Source organism: Carassius gibelio, chromosome B8 (assembly GCF_023724105.1).
Source record: "Carassius gibelio isolate Cgi1373 ecotype wild population from Czech Republic chromosome B8, carGib1.2-hapl.c, whole genome shotgun sequence".
NCBI classification, from domain to species: domain Eukaryota; kingdom Metazoa; phylum Chordata; class Actinopteri; order Cypriniformes; family Cyprinidae; genus Carassius; species Carassius gibelio.
In genome coordinates this window covers 7,509,517-7,528,727 of record NC_068403.1, presented here as the reverse complement: position 1 = coordinate 7,528,727, position 19,211 = coordinate 7,509,517, and the positions used below count along the sequence as shown (strand labels likewise).

At 35.4% G+C, this 19,211-nt stretch overlaps 1 protein-coding gene across 3 annotated transcripts in view; it reads left to right on the top strand.

The window, feature by feature from the left end:
• phf19 (PHD finger protein 19) overlaps nucleotides 1-19,211 on the top strand; it is a 32,059-nt gene that overhangs the window by 2,568 nt on the left and 10,280 nt on the right. For all 3 annotated transcript variants that reach the window (XM_052564250.1, XM_052564251.1, XM_052564252.1), the window contains exons 2-14: nucleotides 383-588; nucleotides 1,904-1,985; nucleotides 2,173-2,268; nucleotides 5,335-5,429; nucleotides 5,515-5,663; nucleotides 6,952-7,047; nucleotides 8,468-8,536; nucleotides 9,072-9,192; nucleotides 10,719-10,786; nucleotides 11,169-11,318; nucleotides 11,769-11,835; nucleotides 13,945-14,030; nucleotides 18,434-18,529. In XM_052564250.1, coding sequence (XP_052420210.1) covers nucleotides 383-588; nucleotides 1,904-1,985; nucleotides 2,173-2,268; nucleotides 5,335-5,429; nucleotides 5,515-5,663; nucleotides 6,952-7,047; nucleotides 8,468-8,536; nucleotides 9,072-9,192; nucleotides 10,719-10,786; nucleotides 11,169-11,318; nucleotides 11,769-11,835; nucleotides 13,945-14,030; nucleotides 18,434-18,529 — 1,381 coding nt within the window. The remainder of the gene's footprint in view (nucleotides 1-382; nucleotides 589-1,903; nucleotides 1,986-2,172; nucleotides 2,269-5,334; nucleotides 5,430-5,514; nucleotides 5,664-6,951; nucleotides 7,048-8,467; nucleotides 8,537-9,071; nucleotides 9,193-10,718; nucleotides 10,787-11,168; nucleotides 11,319-11,768; nucleotides 11,836-13,944; nucleotides 14,031-18,433; nucleotides 18,530-19,211) is intronic.

The following is a 19,211-nucleotide window of genomic DNA, read 5'->3' as shown; positions in this document are numbered from 1 at the left end:
TTGATTAATTGCACATATAAATCCTAAAAACCTTTTTTTCCGAATATGTTTTGGATTAATTTAGATTGTAAAACAACTAGAAGACTTTTTTTGTGTTTGTTTATTTATATATGCAACTGTACTGACCAGTGAGCAATCCCTTTATTATGTCAATCTTTACCTTGGTTTTTATATGGGAGTTTTTAAATAGAGATATGTGGTCCCTAAAGTTTTTGTATTTACTGTAATTCATTTTTACATAGAAAACCACCTATAAATTCCAAAAGGGTGTTTTTATATGAGATAAAAAATACAATTAATTCCACTGGGAATTTTCACATGTGATACATTTGGTGTAATCTGCATATTATGTTTGATTTGTTTGTTCCTACTTTACTTTCAGGAAGTGTAGTTGTGTCTATTGTCAGAATGTTGGAATCGGCCTGTCGGGACGGATATCTGACAGTTGGGTCGGAACCTCTAGAAGCCAAACACTTGCTTCCCAAGAGAGAGAAAACCTTCAGCGACCAGGAGACCAACTTGACCGTGGGCCAGTACGTGCTGTGTCGCTGGTCTGATGGCCTTTACTACCTGGGCAAGATACAGAGAGTGAGTTACTGATACTATAGAGGTTTATATACTCTTGAACTGATGCACAGAACATCTGTTTTACTACACACACTGTATATCCTCCTGGGACATGGCAACATGAAGCATTGGAATTAAGTTGTTATAGTGCTTGGAGAATTAAAAGTATAGTTTACCCAAAAATTCGAGACAACGATTTGTTTCTTCATCCGAACAGATTCAGAGCATTATATAATTTGCTCACCAATGAATCCTCTGCAGTGAATGGGTGCCATCAGAATGAGAGTCCAAACATCTGATAAAAACATCACAAGAATCCAGATAGAAATCCTCATGACTTGAGTCCTTCAAATAACGGGTGTCTGTAATAAACAAATCCATCATTAATACATTTAAACTTCAAACTGTTGCTTCTGGCTAAAATACAATTCCTCCATCCATTGCTTCCTCCAAGAAAACAGTGGTGTCGTCTGAATCAGGAGAGAAATATGCACAGATCAAACACTGTTTACAAAGGAAAACAGTTCTAAACAAATGTTTTGCTTGATTTTGATGTGATAGGATAAGAGGGAATGGTCTTTTTCACTGGAGAAAATGTTATTATAGATTTTGACGCCTTAAAACACCTTAATGATGGATTTGTTTTTTGTGAAGAGCTTTCCTCTTCACAAAACATTACCGATGGACTGGAGTCGTTTAAATCACAATGGAGTAGATTATTGGGATTTCTTTTAATTAGCTGTTTGGACTGTCATTCTGATGGTACCCATTCACTGTAGTGGATGAGCAAATGTCATGAAGCTAAATTTCTCCAAATCTGTTTTGATGAGTAATCAAACTTTTTAAATGTATTTATTTAATATAGATGAATCATATTTGGCACATAGCCTCTAAACTGTTATTAACAGTATTTTTGTAAATAATATTTTCTTTCTGATTTATTTCATAATTTGTGTAAAGGTGGAAAAAATATTGTTCATTTTTACCCTGCTCAAAGTGAACAGACATGATGTACTTATCAAAGGACCTTGTTAAAATAAGGAGATGTCTTTCTTACAAAAGAAAATCATACTGTGCTTTGAAACCCAGGATGTCCACTTTAAGATATACCAGATATATCAAACTGTGCCATTTGAAATTGCCAAAAATCAATTTTCCCTACAGAGGACAAAAATGTATCACTATGTCCCAGGAGAAAACATACAAGAGATGTTCATGACTTGATTGCATGCTCTATAATCATGAATAATTTATTTTGCAAATATATATTGATGTTATTTAGAATTTTATGTTTGCGTTTCACAATACATACATTCCTTATTCCATTTCCCTATAGGTGAGCACCTCAAAACAGAGTTGCTTTGTGACGTTTGAAGACAACTCTAAGTTCTGGGTGCTTTGGAAAGACATACAGCATGGTAAGAGGTTGAGTGGAAGATGAGTGGGATTTTTAATTTCAAAAGTAGCAGCAATAATTCATCAGCAAACTAGAAATTTAGTTTGATATGTCAGTGTGTCCTGTGAGATGTGTGTGTGTGAGACAGTGTGGTATTACTGCTTTGTGACGAGGTAACGGAAGCTTTATTCTCTCGCTCTCTTGCACAGCTGGTGTCCCTGGGGAAGAACCCAAATGCTCAGTGTGTTCTGACATGTCTCTAGTTCCTGGTAATGAAATTCTTATCTGCGGGAAGTGTGGAATAGGTGAGTCTGAGGCAGACATGGCCGCCGCCTGCATCCTTGCTCATCATGTACCTCACCAAACCTGGATCTATCACAGTAAAACAGCTTGGTTTTGCTTGGAGAAAGTAGTGATTCATTTTGAGAAACTATTGACTCAGTAACTCAGTAGTGATGGTTGCAAATGTCCAAGAATTTAAAATGTATTATGAATAAAAGTAACAATTTATTTGTTATTTGCTGTGGTAAATGAATGTATTACAGTACATCTGGACCAATAATAATATTAATTATTTCTATTTTATGTGGGTTTGGGTGGCATGGCTGATGGTTTTCTGTTGGTGTCAGCCACCCAGGATACACCCAAAGCATCAGAGCAACTGTTTAGTCACATCCTGGCAGCCTAAAATTGTGGTGGTGACCAAACCCATAACCATGTCTTTGGGAGGACCTAACGGATTTTCATTTTTCCATTTGATTGTAAAGTAATGCATTTGAACTATTTGCAAAAAATAGATATTTGCAGAAAAGCTTTAAGGAAAGCGAGATAATCTGTGTCAACTCAACCAGAGGTTCCTGGCTCTGATTTTTGATTTTGCTAATATTTTTTTCTGAAAGAAGATAAACATGTTTAGTGATGAAAGTCAAAATATTAAATGTCATGGATGAATATTTCCTGAGTTATCTACTATTTTGTAGAGTGGGGTCAAAATGGACATTTTTGCCTGATTATCTCTAGAACCAGACCATATAGGGCCTTAAAAATTAAGATACCAAAAGAAAACTTTGTTAAGACCCCAAATCTAAATGTACATTAATATATCTTTAATACTTGTATATGAAAACTGGCGTGCTAACTTTGGAGAAAAAAAATTGAGGGTTTTTGAACGGTCGGTCACCATTGGCACATACTGTAATGCAAAAAAGATTGCTAAAGTTAACAGATTTAACTAACAGGCTTACTAATCTCTGTATTAAAGTAACATTATGATACTGCCATCTTTTTGAAGTCATTTTAACCCCCTGTAATTTGGCTCTGAATCTTGCCATTTTGACCCCCCCTTTACAAAAAAGCAGATAATTCAGTAAATATTCATCCATGACATTTAATATTTTGGTTTTCATCACTAAACATTTATATCTTTCTTCAGAAAAAATATTAGCAAAATCAAAAATTTGAATTTTTTTTTCAAAGAATGAACTTTTCCATGTTACCTGCACCAATATATTCACATTTCTTTTTTGGCAAAAGGCTACCATATCATTTTGTTGCACATTCTTGTATCCCCTCTTGCAAATAGTCTGATTGAGCCCAGTGCATTAAAGGGGCTGATATTTTCCTAACATTTTGCCACAGCCCTCTTTCTCTGTTTTCTCTAGTCATATAGCAGGGATTTACAAAAAATTGCATTTATGTTACATAAACAGCCAATTTTTATTAAAACACCATGTTGTCAGCAGTAAATTGTCTCTTTAACCTTGTGCCTTATATGCTGAAATCTGTAATTTTATCACATTATATTACAAATTACACTACATGAATAAACAAAATGATGCTATATATATATATATATATATATATATATATATATATATATATATATATATATATATTATTATTATTTTTTTTAATGACAAAATTTTACATAAAAGAGTAGTTTGCATTAGGTGGTCATAAGTGAGGCCAATGCGATATGCATCTCAATGCGTAGCCAAAGATACGATACATTAAATATAACATATGAAGCAGGTGCCGATACGATACCATACGTTTCACCCGTATTATGCAGGGTGATCTGATTTTGATTCGATTAAAGTTCAACACAGTATGATTCAATGGAATTTGATGCAATGGACAAAAATATGATGCTTTTCAATTTAATATGGTACAGATAGTTTGTGCATATTTCTTTTGTTCAGACAGAAAGCGAATCATAAATTATCATCAGTGACTTCTGACTTCTAATTCCCTGTTCTCCGTAGTGTTGTGATGCGTCATATTCACATAGCGGCAGTGTTGTGAGAGAACAGCTTGAGAAATAGTTTAGAGAGGAGAAATCATTCTACATATAAAATATTGGTCACGAAATAACAAATAATAAAAGTATATCACATCTACTAATAATTATATATATATATATATATATATATATATATATATATAAATATATATTTTTTTACAGATGCAGATTTGTTAGAAACGATGCATTACGATACAAATGCCAACTTTTTTTTAAATCAGTACATCACATAGTATAGAGTCCTTGTGATGGCAAAACTCGAAAGTGAACGTGAAAGTAAAATGAGAGCGCGCAGTCGAAAGCAGTTTCATTAGCGTCTACCTGATTCTCGAAATGTATATACAGTCGCCTAAACTTACCCAATGATATAATTACGAAAAAATATATATTTTTAGATTTTTATCCTCCCATCTCATAGGCTATTTATTCCTTTTATGGTTTCTGTAGAACACAGAACTGGGATGCAGAAGATTGCGATTGCGTCTGTCAGCCATCGACAATGGACCACGGCATCGTCTAGCCAATCCTACTGTAATTGTAGTCTAACAATAAACAGAGTAGAGCAAAGCAGCATCAAGATTATCAAATATTGTGGGGGATATCTGATTATTCAACATCTGTGGTGGTTACAGCTCTGCAGCACTCGCAATTTCTTCAGTAAATGTGGAAATCTAGTAATATAAAAGTTGCTATGACTTCTTGAATGATGCAATGGCTGGGGAACTCTTCTGCCTGTGGATAAAACTGATTAACATGTACTTGTGATAATGTATTTTAAAAGACTGGAGTGGAAAATGTGGTACAATTTGCATTATAAATGCCACGGCATCTACAAAGCAAATAGAGAGAACTATTCTGGGTGTCTTTGATGACTTTAAGGGGGTTTGGTAAGACTGCACTAGTAATGACTCGCTGGGGACGCAGAAGTGGCTCTCTGAAGTCTCAAGGATTAGTGTCGACTTCAGCTCTGCTGTTCATATTTACACATCTGATTGAGTCTGAGTCGATCTGCTTTTTTTGTGCTAATATTTGTCCTCCATCCTTCCACATGCTTGCCTTGCATCTTCAGGCTATCACCAGCTCTGCCACTTGCCCCCAGTGGAGATCTCACCTGACTTTCCTCCGTGGTTCTGCAGGAAGTGCATTTTTGCTTTAGCTGTGAGAGTAAGTCCTTCATATACACGTTTTATATGAATGAATGGGGATCAGGGAGGCCGTGTTGCTGACGTGTGTTTCTTTATTGTGGCAGAAAGGGGGAGCTCTGAAAAAGGGGTCAATCTCCAAAGCGCTGCTGAACATGAAGCAGGTGCTGCCCTATAATCCAGAGGAGCTGGAGTGGGACTCTTTGCATCGTACGAACCATCAGCAGTGCTACTGCTACTGCGGAGGACCCGGAGAGTGAGTCTGCCTCGTCTCTTCTCTTTGCTTTCTTTTTGTGCTCTTTCCAACTTGATTTCTTTTCCTGTTAGAGGTCAAGGTATTTGGCCTCTGTACTAAAAACTGATTCAGTGTAGTGTACGCACAGCAAAGCAAAACTGTAATGTGTCGGCCATAACATCTGTCACATTGTTTGCTAGCATTGGGATGTTTGATTAATTGTAGTGAAGTGGTTTGTTTGTGTGTTTCAGTGAAGTAAAAGCAGTGAGGAGCAGTGCCTCGTGTGCTCGCTTGCTATCTGCTCACTCAGCGCAATCATTTTGATCGAAACAAATTGTATGGTACACAACCAATGACAGAACAGGGACTGTCACAAGATTGTTAAAAATTGTTAAAAATAAAAACATGGATTTGTCTCTACACTGCTTCGGTAGAACAGTCGTCATCGGATTATTATTAAAGAAACTGACTCTGCTGTGACACTGAATAGATGTCATAAAGTTAAACGTACAGTAATCTGTATATTTTATTGTTTTACTTACAATGACAATACATTTAATAACAATTACCAGAACAGTGTTTTACTGCAAACTACTAAACAGTTAAATTAATTCAAACCATTTTATCCAAATAATGAAAAGTAAGGGTGAAAAAAATAAAATAGAAATGAAAGACGAAAAGCTTAAGCTTAAAAAAAAAACGTAGAAATAAGTGCAATTACTAAAAAAAAATCTAAAAAAACTAAATAATAATATCAAAATAATAATAAAATAACACAATGTTATTTGTTATATAAGTTTTTACTAACATTTGCTGATATGATTCCTCTCTTCAGTAAATTATTTTACTGAAAATGAAAGGAAATTTTGTAGCTATAGTTATCTGTTTTTGATTTTATCATTCAGTTCATAAAAATATTAAAGATGCTACCCTTATATCACCCACCCTTTTTTTTATTATATCATGCTAAAAACACAAGTGTTGTATTGGTGAGTATTAAAAACAAAATATTACTACCGCGCTTTGTCTTTAAAAATAGCATTGGTGCTATTTTTATTATCCCTATTAGACATAAAGCTTCTCGAAACATCTTGGTAATGCTGCGCTAATGGCTTTGCTATTGTTGCTGTTCTACACACACACCATCCAAATGGAAAGAAAAAAGTTTGAGTATCACTCCATCACACCACCAGTTTTGCTTGTTTTTTTTTTCATACTGAAATGTGATTGGTCCGTTTAGGTCTTTGTGCTTTGTATCTGCTAGAAACATTCGACGGTTCATTTCTTATTCTCTGATTTTCCCCATCAGGTGGTATCTGAAAATGCTGCAGTGCTTTCGCTGTGAGCAGTGGTTTCATGAGGCGTGCACGCAGTGCCTACAGGAGTCCATGATGTTTGGAGATAGGTATGTACTGTACAGAGCTACAACGAACGAACTTGCATCTTTGCATCAATAGTCTGCCATCCTTTACTATGGATTTCTCATCAGGTGAACTTCCCTGAAAAGCAATTGGCTTTATATTATTAAGGGGGTCCTATGACGTTGCTTTAAATATAATTAAAGGGATTCTGTCATGGCTGAGAGGAATTTTTAGGCACAACCTGAAAGTAGAGCACCTAAAATTACTTTAATGCCCAATCTTAAGTGGCATATTGGTTTTATAAAATGCCAACAACAGTAATATGATGAAACAAAACAATATCAATATATTGTTAAAGAGTTAAATTATATTAAATATTCCGAAAATAATAAATATTGAAATTATCATTATTATGTAAAAATAAACAATGATTAAATATTTAACATTTAATAAATATTTGGAATATATTATATATTTCAATTATATTAAATATGTAAATAATCAAAATAAACAAGAATTAAATATTTAAATTATATCTAATATTTGGATTATATTATATATTTAAAATATATAAAAAATGCAAGTTATTATTTTTAAAAAACATAAAATAATCAATATATATTGAGGAGTTAAATTATATTAAATATTTAAATTATTATTATTTAAATAATATAAATAAACAACGATTACATATTTAAAGTATAATATTTGGAATATACTATATATTTTAAATATGTTCAATATTTGAATTACTATTGAAACTAAAAGTTAACTATTCTTAAAGCAAACAATTTTGAGTGAAAAAAAAAACAATTAAGTTAAATTATATTAAATATTTAAAATATATTCAATATTTAGAATATATGTTCAATATTTGAATTATTTAAATAATACAAATTAACAATTCTTAAAGAAAAACAATCTCTCATGTAAATAATTTTAATTGAACCAGCTACACACGATTTTCTGATCACGTGGTTTAATTAAATTAGATCATTAAATCTCATTGGTCTAAAATCCAACTGCACATAACTGTTAAAATCAGATGTCCCCTGATTGGCTGTGAATGTGTCGGGCCGCCATTTCACATTCAGTGTGTACAGACAAATTGCCTGTCGCTGAAAATTACTCTTCGGTTGCTTCGAACACCGAAATGGTCCAATCAGATTTTAGGGTCGGCGCTATCTGTTTTATAATGAAATATAAGCCATTGCTTTTCGGAAAGATCAATGAACGCAATAACCAAAGTGAAATTCTATTTGCAACATCTCAGCAGTAATGATTAGTGAATATTGCGACAAACTTAATGCGGCGTCGCACAGAGGCGAGATTACATGCATTAGGGGATTTTTAAAAGATCATAATGACACTGTCAAGCACAATCTTTCTGCAGCTGCAGCGCCGTTTGTACTTCTCCAAGGTGTGTAATTTAAATGCCTCCATTTTATGTCTTTTCTCTCATAGGTTTTACTTGTTCATTTGTGCGGTGTGCAATAAAGGAGCGGAATACATCAAGCGGCTGGCTCTCAGATGGTAAATGGCAGCTCTTCTTTTCCCCCTCGCAAGTGATTGCACCCATATCCGTGTCAGAATTATATAGTCAAAGTGTCGGATGTGATTGATGCTGGACGGTGCTCTCGAACCAGAGCGTTTTCTCTCTATTTCAAAAAGTATAGAGGGGGCATTGCAGGTTTTTTTAGAGTAGAGTTTGTCTGGACATTGATTCTTGCTTTTTGTCCCAAATGAGAAATAGCCATTTGAAAGGAAGATTTGGTGCTGAGAGGATTTCTTGTGATAGCAGGGGATTACTCTTGAAATACAGTGAGCTGGATGTGTTGGATATTTAGGTATGAAGCCAGTCTCAGTTCAGATTTAAGCTTTATCCTTCTTAAAAAGTCTGGTGTGTTAAAATGGACCTTGCCTTGTGAACGGAATGGCACTCTGTTTAACGTTCACCATGTGACAGTTCATGCAGATTTTGGTGCATTTTTAAGAGCATTTCTTTTTTAGTCTCTAGAATTTTACGTGAGATTTTCATGTTCTCAGTCCAATTATTTTTCATTTGCAGGGTGGATGTAGTCCATCTTGCCCTGTACAACCTGGGAGTCCAAAGTAAAAAGAAATACTTTGAACTAGAGGAGATCCTGGCCTTCATCAGCACAAACTGGGACCATTTCCAGATGGGCAAGGTGATATGATCAAGCTTTTCCTGTTGTTTAATATTCACATTATTCAATCTTTTTAGAAATACGTTCAAGGGAAAGTGTGTAATTGCAACAATAAAGTGTCATTTTTGGATGGGCTTTGGGTGGACGTTTAGTCAATAAACAACTACCTAGAGAGATCACCCTAGTGTCACCCTAGTAACCATTCTGAACACCCTATCAACAACATGGCAACACCCGGAACACACTAGCAACTGCATAGCAACAACAATAACACTCTAACAAGGTGCTAGGAACCTCATAGCAACCATAGATATGTATAGATTCCCTATCTAACCGCTTCAGATATGTTGACATGTCTTTTCGCATTTCGGAACGGTCAACTTGACGTCATTCACCATAATTTTCAATGAGTATTTAAAGATATACAAGCGTATAACTTGCTGTTGTAGACGCACACAGTCAACGTGCTCAAAGGTTCGTTCGAAAAATGGCAGATGGCTTACAGCCCAGAGAAACTAATGAGGCGTCTACATATATATGATAGCTGTTTCTCAATATGCGTTCTCTAGCGATCTTGCATCCTTGTGTTCACAATATTCGTCATCATTAATCGTCGAAGTTCAATTCCAATTCTCAAGAACGCAACACATCCGGAAGTGCCCGGATGTGTTCTTGATATTGAGGATGCATCGAGTGCACACTTGAAAGAATCGAGCCGTTAGAAATCCCAGAAGACGCTGCGGGCGGGCGAACATATGGAAACCTGCAAGCTTTAAACTCGCTCTCACAAATGCTTGACAGCTCTTGAAAGTAAACATTTATTGCTTTGTTTTACTTAATTTTAATAAAGTTATAAGACCCAGAGAAAGTCTGCAGTATTTCTATTGGCGTATTAAAATGAATCTTAACATAGTCATAGTTAAAATAAAGTAAAACGATATACTGTTATACGGTATGTAAATATTATCTATAATAGAACACACTAGCAACAGCAAATCAACACCCAGAACACTCTAGAAACGTCCTGGAAACCAGACATAACACCCCAATAATGTCCTAGTAACCACAAAACACTGTTCACAAGGCAACACCCAGAACATTCTAGCAACCATAAATGTGTCATTCCATTCTGTACAACTAGTGGTGTAAAAATGACACAATTCACCTTCAAAGACACTTCAAAAACAACTAAACTAGAGATTTGTCTGTAGACTGCTGTAATTGCTAGGTACTGAAAGCAGTTCCTTTGATAGACATGGGTAGTGAAAATTAGTCTGTTTTTTTGTTTTTGTTTTTTGTGCATTATCTCTTGTCATTCTTACCCTTTTTTTTTTTTTTGTCAAGTGTAATCTGAAAAAACAGCACTGCTAAATTACTCTTCCATTTCTTCATGGAAGACTTTACTACAGCAAAGCCTGTGGGTTTCATTTGTCTTCATTGAAACATGACAGCTCAAGGCACCAGCAAAGGAAATGTCTCATAATAAAACACCATATCACACAATCAGTTTCTCGCAAAGACTTTCTTACCTATTTCTTACAATTTAGCTCTCCAATACTCCTCTGTCTGAACGGGGCCAGTATATTCTTGATGCCCTCAACAACTATAAAAGCAAGTAAGAAAAAAAAAATATTTTCTGTTTCCTCTCATTGAAATTATGCATATACTTGATTTAATAAATGTTAAATCATTTAAATGTATTTATTTAATTTAATTTTAATAATTTTTATTTTTAATAATAACTCAAGTTTATATATTTGTATATGTGTGTGTGCATATGTGTGTGTGTGTTTATATTTAATTAATTTTAAATGTTTTTAAGATAAATGAATTATTAGTAAACATAAATGTAATAAGAAAATTTATAATATTATTTATTTAATAGTATTTATTTAAACATTTTCCGATGTTTTTTTATATAATTATTTTTTATACTTGTTTATTCAAAATATTAAAATAATAGTAAAAAATTATATTTATTTATTTATTTATTTTAGGTTTCTTTGCGGCAAGGAGATCAAGAAGAGGAAATACATTTTTCGACTAAGGACAAGGGTCCCTCCTAACCCCCCATCTAAGTTGTTTCCGGAGAAGGCCCAGAACAGTGAGGGTCACAGGGGACGCAAGAAAGGGGCCAGCAGAAGCAGGTTTGAGCATTTCTGAGCACCTTATTACTGCCTCCTATTTTTATGACAGATATCTTTTGTTGATGTCACATGGAATCATTAAAATTAATTATCATGAGACTGATCGCAATGAAGTATTTTATTTGGTTTATAGTGCTGTCTGTTTGTTGTTTATCCAGTCAGCTGATCATAACTGAGATCTTTATTTTTCCTTGATGCTTCAAAGGGAATTTGGAGACTTTTGAGACATTAGACTTTGGCAGTGAATGCACTGAAAGACACATGGCTGCTCCCCTATAATTAAACATTTGACAGCCACAATACTTTTTAGGATTGAGTAATTTCAGCTCTCAGATCTGTATTGTCATGTTTAGTGGGTGGAGACAATGCGTTGATTGACAGTTTATTTAGTTTAGTTTTTATTATGCTCAGTTATGTCGATTGAATGTTTCTTGTTTTCCTCTGTTGTAGTAGCGCTGTACCTGCAGAGAAGAAAAGGAAGAGGTCCAAGTGGCTGCTGGAGGATGCTATTCCTAATGTAAGCTTTGCCACTTCACTGCGACACCAGCATGACCTTTCTTGTCTGGTTGAGAACTGTGTTCTGTTATTACGGTTACTACTGTAAGTCTGTCTGATAAAAAAGGGTTCTAGGCCAGTTGCATAAACTGTGTCCTAAGATCTATCCAGCTAGCAGTTTGCTAAGGGATAATCAGGCTTATATTTCAGATTAGGCCAGTTTACATTAAGTTTAAAAAAAAAAAAGAAAAAAAAAATACAGCTGGCTGCACTGATCTATATCACTTTCAAACTATTTAACAATAGGTACTCAGTGGTAAATATTGATTTTTAGAGACGCCTATACAAATTAGATGGATTTTATATGCACATATAACCCCTTTTAATAATTTTGGGTTTTTCAACATTGATAATAATTAGAAATGTTACTTCTGAAAAAATTCTGAAAGATCACGTGACACCAAAGTAATGGCTACTAAAAAATTCCACTTTGTCATCATAAGAATAAATGACATTTTTCATAAATAAATTCCCAATATTGCTGTTTTTACCAAATTTTGATCAAATAAATCGAGCCTTGACAAACATTAGAAACTTCTTAAAAAAAAAAAAAAAAACCAGACATTAAAAATCGTACCAACCCCACACTTTTGAATGGTATTTGATATGTTATACAGTTTAATAACAGCAATTAAGATATGCTCAAAACTTTTAAAATTAAATTAAGTCTAATTTGATAAAAAAAATATTTAAAAACAGGAAGTACGGCTTTCGGACACTTTAGCCAGTTGGGTACAATTACCAGAGGATGCTGGTTTTCTTAAAATGGTTGTGTATTAGATGTTAAACTGGCCAAGTTCATTTGACCTAAAATATTTACCTGAAGTACGTCCTTAGATTTTAGATTTCAATAATTTAATGTATTCATGGTTCTCTGATGATGGTTAATGGTCGCATGACATGCAGGTAAACTAATTAAATAACTTTTTTTAGTAATTGTTTTATTTTTGTTTATTGTTTATTTATTGTAATTTTACATTTGAATGATTTAATTAATTATTCGGTTTTTATTAGCTCACAATCCCCTTGCAGTTCTCTCACGAACCCCAGATTGGGAAACCTGATATATATTGATCTATCTCTAAACCACACACAAACTAAATAATTCAGTTTGTGCAGCCCTCTTGAAATCAGATTCGTGAAGAGGTGAAGTGTTGGGCTACTGACGCTATGTTTGACCTGTCAGTGTGAATCTGAGCTTTCCTTACCGAGATTTTGTGCTCTAGCACTTCTTGGAGTTTCTAGAATCCCTCAATGGCTTGCTCTCAAGCAGCCGAGTGAATTGCTACTTGTTTCTTTCAGCCGTTTTTCCACACGGTTTCTTATGTACGGACTTAAAGCCGATTTAAATATGACCTGTGTGAAGTTTACTCTTCGATATCTTCTCCTGCCTCTCTTCATCGCTCTCTAGCATCTGCTTGCGCCCCGTGGTGATCTTCTTTTCATTCCTTGACGCCTGCTGCCATGCAGACCTTGCATCTCTCCCTCGCTTCTCATGTGTTGTTTTGTCTCTTTCTCGCCTTCGCTCCCTCTCTCCCTCACCTTTTTTCTCTCTCTGTTGGAGAAGCTACTTTGAAAGCCAAACTACAAGCTACTCAGGATTTCAAGTAGCTGAACTTCAGTCAAGCTAGCCTTTAGCAGAAGAAGTCAGCTGCACTACAAGCCACTAACAAAAAGTCACGCTTCTGACAAAATCTAGTTGGGTTACGTCTCTACTTTTAGTTTGTAACTCCCCAGCTCTTTCCTACCCTCTCATTCTGTCTTTCTTCATTTTTTTCTAAAAAGGATTACATTCATCCTCTGAAGCATTTAACTGACAAATCCTTCTGAGAGGTCTCCAGTCCCTAGACGTGCTATACTTGAACTACACATCCTTGACACTCCAGGCAGCGCGGCTAATAATGCCATGAGCAACTTCAAAGGCGGCATAAGAGTGATTGTAACAACCATGACCGCTCTGATCGGTGTAATCAAAGCTGTGATTCTCGTCATCATCCGAATGGCAATCAGACGATGCACTGGAATGAATTTAACTAGTATTTTATTTCATGCTTTATTTGTGCCATCACAGAATGACCTCACCTCTACCTGGAGCAGCAATCATCACATGGCCAACATATTCGACTTCACGCTGGACGAGCTGCAGAGTTTAAAGAGGTGACTTTGTTTTATTTTATAATATTTTAAGACATTATATATATTTGTTTTTAGTATATTTTCTATTTTATCTATATGGACATTTTATATATATATATATTAGGGGTGTAATGCAAAATAACGCAAAAATCACGGTTCGGTACGTACCTCGGTTTTAAAGCCACGGTTCGGTTCATTTTCGGTACAATAAGGGAAAGAAATGCAAACATTAAACTGCAGGTAGTTTATTACTATAAAAGTTTTTTAACATTTTGTTTACAGTTTTTTAAACAATTTAAAATAAAATATAATAAAATATATAACATTATATAATAAAAAAAGAATAGGAAATAAAATACTGCTGCAAAGTTCTCCACTAAATAAAATACTCTGTCTCAAACCAATATCACATAATAAAATATAATGAAAAATACAAATAAATAACTATGATTACAGTGCAGAATTACCAATCCCAGCTTGTAGGCCTGCTCATATTTAAAATATATATAACTTTTCCAAAGTGTAAAATGCAGCAACAACAGTTTAAGCTTTTAGACCTGCTCAGATTTCGTTATTGCATCTCACCGATCGGAATTAAGAGCAAAGGTCTGTTTAAATGCCGACGGGAGCTGTGTTTGAATTACGGTAATTTTCTTAGTTGTAGTGATGTTCACACTCGCGTGATGCCTTTTGAAAACTTTAGAATCAGCTGCAGGGTGGGATTTGCGCTGAATGCGGAGACTTCTGCCACTTAATATGTTCGTGTGGAAACACAAAAATTTACCTATGTTCCGCACACAAAATATTGCATTAGGTCATTCGGTGCCGAAAACGAAAACACATACCGTTACACCCCCAATATATATATATATATGTCTATTTTACATTTTAATTTAATTATTTTATATTATTCATTTTTTTCCTCATTTGTAAGTAGCTTTGCATAAAAGCGTCTGCTAAATGACTAGATGTAATTTTATTTAGATGTGTAGAGTGAATACTATATATTTATAATAAGTATAAAATATATTATTTTTTATATTGATATAGTAAGTGTTATTCAAGAGTTTTGTCAAACTATGGGAGGTGGACCTCGGTTGTAATATAGTGTTTCAGTTACATTACATTCACAAAATATTATTAATAATGCAAATAGTATTATTATTTTAGCTGCAGTGTAAATGAAAAATGAACCTTTCGTAATACTAATACGCTACTAAATTTTTTTAGGCGTTAAACCCTCAAGGTTTAATTTGGGTTAAATTCTGTTAATTTTTAGTTCCTGTGAAAACAGGCTTACAAACGTGAATTTAGTGAAATACTTTAATCATCTGTCCACTAACATTGTTCTATAAATATACAAATGTGAAATTATGCAAATGTGAAAATAATGTGTATCTGGTTCCTGTTATATACCCAAATGCACGTTAAACTCAGCAGATGCAGAGATGGAGGTCGCTCCATGCACTGTGAACTGATGCAGCGGAAACACTGAACCACAAACTAATATGCAGTGCTACAGACTATATATTTATTTAAGGGTGTACTCACACTAGGCACGGTTGCCATGAACCAGGCCCGAGTACGATTGTCCCCCCTCCCGACTCCCCCTCTGGCCTGCACTCACATATAGGGTTTCAGCATTTGTGCCGGAGCACGCTTACGTCATTATGGTGCGACGGTTTCGGGAAAAACAGGAAGAGCGGCGCTCTTAATTTTTTTGTCGTTTGGTCCACAGCCCTCTCACAGCCTGTTGTTAAACAGATGTGTCGCCTTAGTGGCGCGAAAATTTTCACGTAATCGTGCTGCTCATATGAGGATGTTTTCAAGGTACCAGCTGAAGTGCAGCAAGGACTTTGCAGTTTTTAGTTTGTATGAGTTTTGCACCTCTGCCGTAGACCAAAGCGACCCTTTCCCTGCCATGTTGGTTTTGGAGCGTCGCAAAACCGTGACGCAACGCGTCCTTTTCCGTGCTCCAGCACGGTTAGCGCTCACACTGCATGCGAACCGCGCCCGAGTCCAACTGAACCGTGCCCTGGCCCACCTCTTCCAAGCGGGCCAGGGCCGGCTAATCGAGCCATGCCCGGGCACGGTTCGGAGCACTCACACTAGTCAAACGAACTGCGTTTTGATGGTCAAACGCACTCGGGCACGGTTCAAACTGGCTAGTGTGAGTACACCTTAAATCACCACCTTTTGAGGTCTGATAAGAGCACTAAGCTATATTGTGCTTTCACTTTTAGTTTGTTTGACAAATGCTTTGCCAAAAGCAATAGTACAAAACACAACATTAGAGACCTGTTATGTTATTATGAGAAGTGTAAAATATTTTCGGTTCATTATGAAACAGTGGGGGGACAGATTAGACCATGGCGGGCAGCCAGAGTAGGTAGTTAATGGGAAACGCTGTATAATTATATATTGTAATTTTATTGTTTTGAGCTCTTGTGTTACATAATGTCTAGAAATGCTGCACTGATACCATTATCTTTGTGAGATAAAAAAAAAGACAAGATAATCAAATCAGATTAAGTAATTAATTTACTAAATGGTTCACAAACAGGCATTACCACATGAATATATACAGTGCAAACCTTTTTTTTTTAACATTATATAAAGCCATTTATCACCACCAATCCCTAATGTGAACGAAACCACCACAGTGAGAAATTTAATCCGTCTTGTCCTCCATGTTTTTCAAGTGTTTTGCCTTTTAAATTTAGTGCAGAAAAGCCATAATTAAGGCATAATATTGCATAATCAATGTATGTTTGGTACTAGATCATTATTCACCCTTGTCCTCTCTGTGACTTCAGAATCCGTTGGGACCCCGAGGCACATCGTAACAATTAAGCAAATAATACAGATATCCACATGCTTCGGGTTTGATGGCTCATTTGATACGCCTGCCCTTTCATTTTTTGATAAAGTCGCCTCACCTGTGCTAAAACTGCCAGGAATTAATTGTCGCCTTTCCATCAGTGTACACAATGAGGTCTCAATCAAATTCAGTCTACCTTCATCAGTCTCTCTCAAGGCAACAGACGGCACGCTTAACCTTTTCTCATTACCTTTGATGTGAATGCTTAAGCATCTATTTATTGGCTTTCGAACAATCATGCTCATTTGCATCCATTTTCCCTTTGAGATATCGGAAAGGTCTCTCACTGTTTCTCCAATCACAACCCCACCCCGCAGAAAATATATTTTTTATCAACACGGCGGGTGAAGCGATTTAATTATACTATTCTGTAAAGGTTATCATCTCTCAAACAGGCCTGAATAATGAGAGAATTGGAAACACTATTGGGGCAGACAACGCTTTCAGAGGCGAAAGCGGCTGTCTGAGAGGGATTGTTGAAGAGTATAAAAGAGAGATCTGGAGTTGGTTTCGGCCATAATAAAAAGGGCACGTTGGGTTTCATCACAAAGCCGTGAACTGTAGTTAATGACTGCCATCCTTTGAATGCTAGTCCTGATAAACTCTGTTATAGTCACAATCCCAGCACCGTATAATGTGTTGAATAGCAAGCAGCAGGTCGGATCAACTGTATTCTTTTGTATTTTTCAGTAGCCCTTTGTTTTGGCCTCTTGAGAATGGCTGAGATTAAACTTATTGAGAAAGATAAGATAAGTAACATGAAGTCAAATGGAAACAACTTTCTTTTTCCCCTAAATTACCGCTTTATTTGAAAATTTGCAATTAAGTTCAAAACAAAAACAACAACAAAAAACTGACCTGAAGTTTAAATCAGTGTTATTTTATAATTATTTATAAAAATGCAATAGTAAACACTCAATTTCAAACTCAAGGCAGTTCATCATTGAATTCAGTGATGTCATCATCCAGCTCAGTTCAGTTTAAATAGTATCTATGCAATCAAGTCGACGATATCACTGGATATTAAGTGTCCCCAACTAAGCAAGCCAGAAGCGACAGTGGAAAAGAACTCAAACTTAATCGGTGACAGAATGGAGAAAAAACCTTGGGATAAACCAGGCTCAGTCGGGGGGCCGGTTCTCTTCTGACCAGCAGCAGCTCAATTCCAGGCTGCAGCAAAGTCAGATTGTGCAGAGGACTCATCTGTTTCCTGCGGTCTTGTCCCGATGGCCGTCTAGGAGACAAGGTCTTTACTGGGGATCTGTCTCTTGCGCTCAACTAGTTGTCATCTTTTAGTCAGCAATAACATCGCTGGTTTAAATCAGTTCTTGATAGTAAAATCAAGCTCCACCTTTTCCTCACTTGATATTCTGTTTTCACTCTAAAATATGACACAGTATGGAAGTAATGTGGGTAAGAAGTTAAATGGTAAGTAAAATGTTTTTTCATGTTGACTGTACAGTATGTGTTTTTGATAGTCGAGTCATTGACCACTTTCGGTTATGTTTCTTAATTAATCGTTGTCTCTCTTTATCATTCTTAGCACCAGTTCAGGACAGACGTTCAGCATGGACCAGGACTCCACCGATGCAGCCAGTACTTCTGGTTCCGCCACCACCAGCGTCTCCTATGACTTCAGGTACAGTTCATTTCCTTCAGTTCTGCAGACTTTACTAAGGAAAAAATAAATTATGTATTTGCTCAAGGAAGATGCATCCGATTCTATATTTGTGAACTCCCTGTGGCACTGACTCGATTATAGCTATCACGTTCAGTTTCTGTTGGTCGGTCAGAACAGATATATTTTAGCACAGAGAATCTTTACTCAAAGATTTTGCACCCTCACCGTGTTGCCATTTTTTTTTTTTAAGATGCATTGAGAATTGTTTGCGAATAGAATCAAATCGCTAGGTGCTAAAAGACTTCCACTCCTATTTTGCATGCTTTTTTAAAATGTGCATAGTACAGCAAAATGCTTTTGTGAATATGTTTATTTAAATAAAGTACATATTCTTACAGTTTGTGCAGCCAGTTACATTTCATAAAACTTAAAAATACATCTAACACACTTAGTAAGATTAATTTAGTTGTCTGTTCAACAAAAGTTGCGTTGTTTGCCGTCTTTGAATGTGTGCAATATTAATATTAAAAACATTAATGATAAGACCATCTTGCAAAAGTTGCACTGTTCGAATTATATAAAATTATAATTCTAATAGATTTGCAGGTCAGTGTTAGCATTTCTTCCAGGTTTTTTATTTCTTTAAAAAAGAATTGAATGCATTAATGTATTAAGTGAAAAAACAAAATAATAATTATAT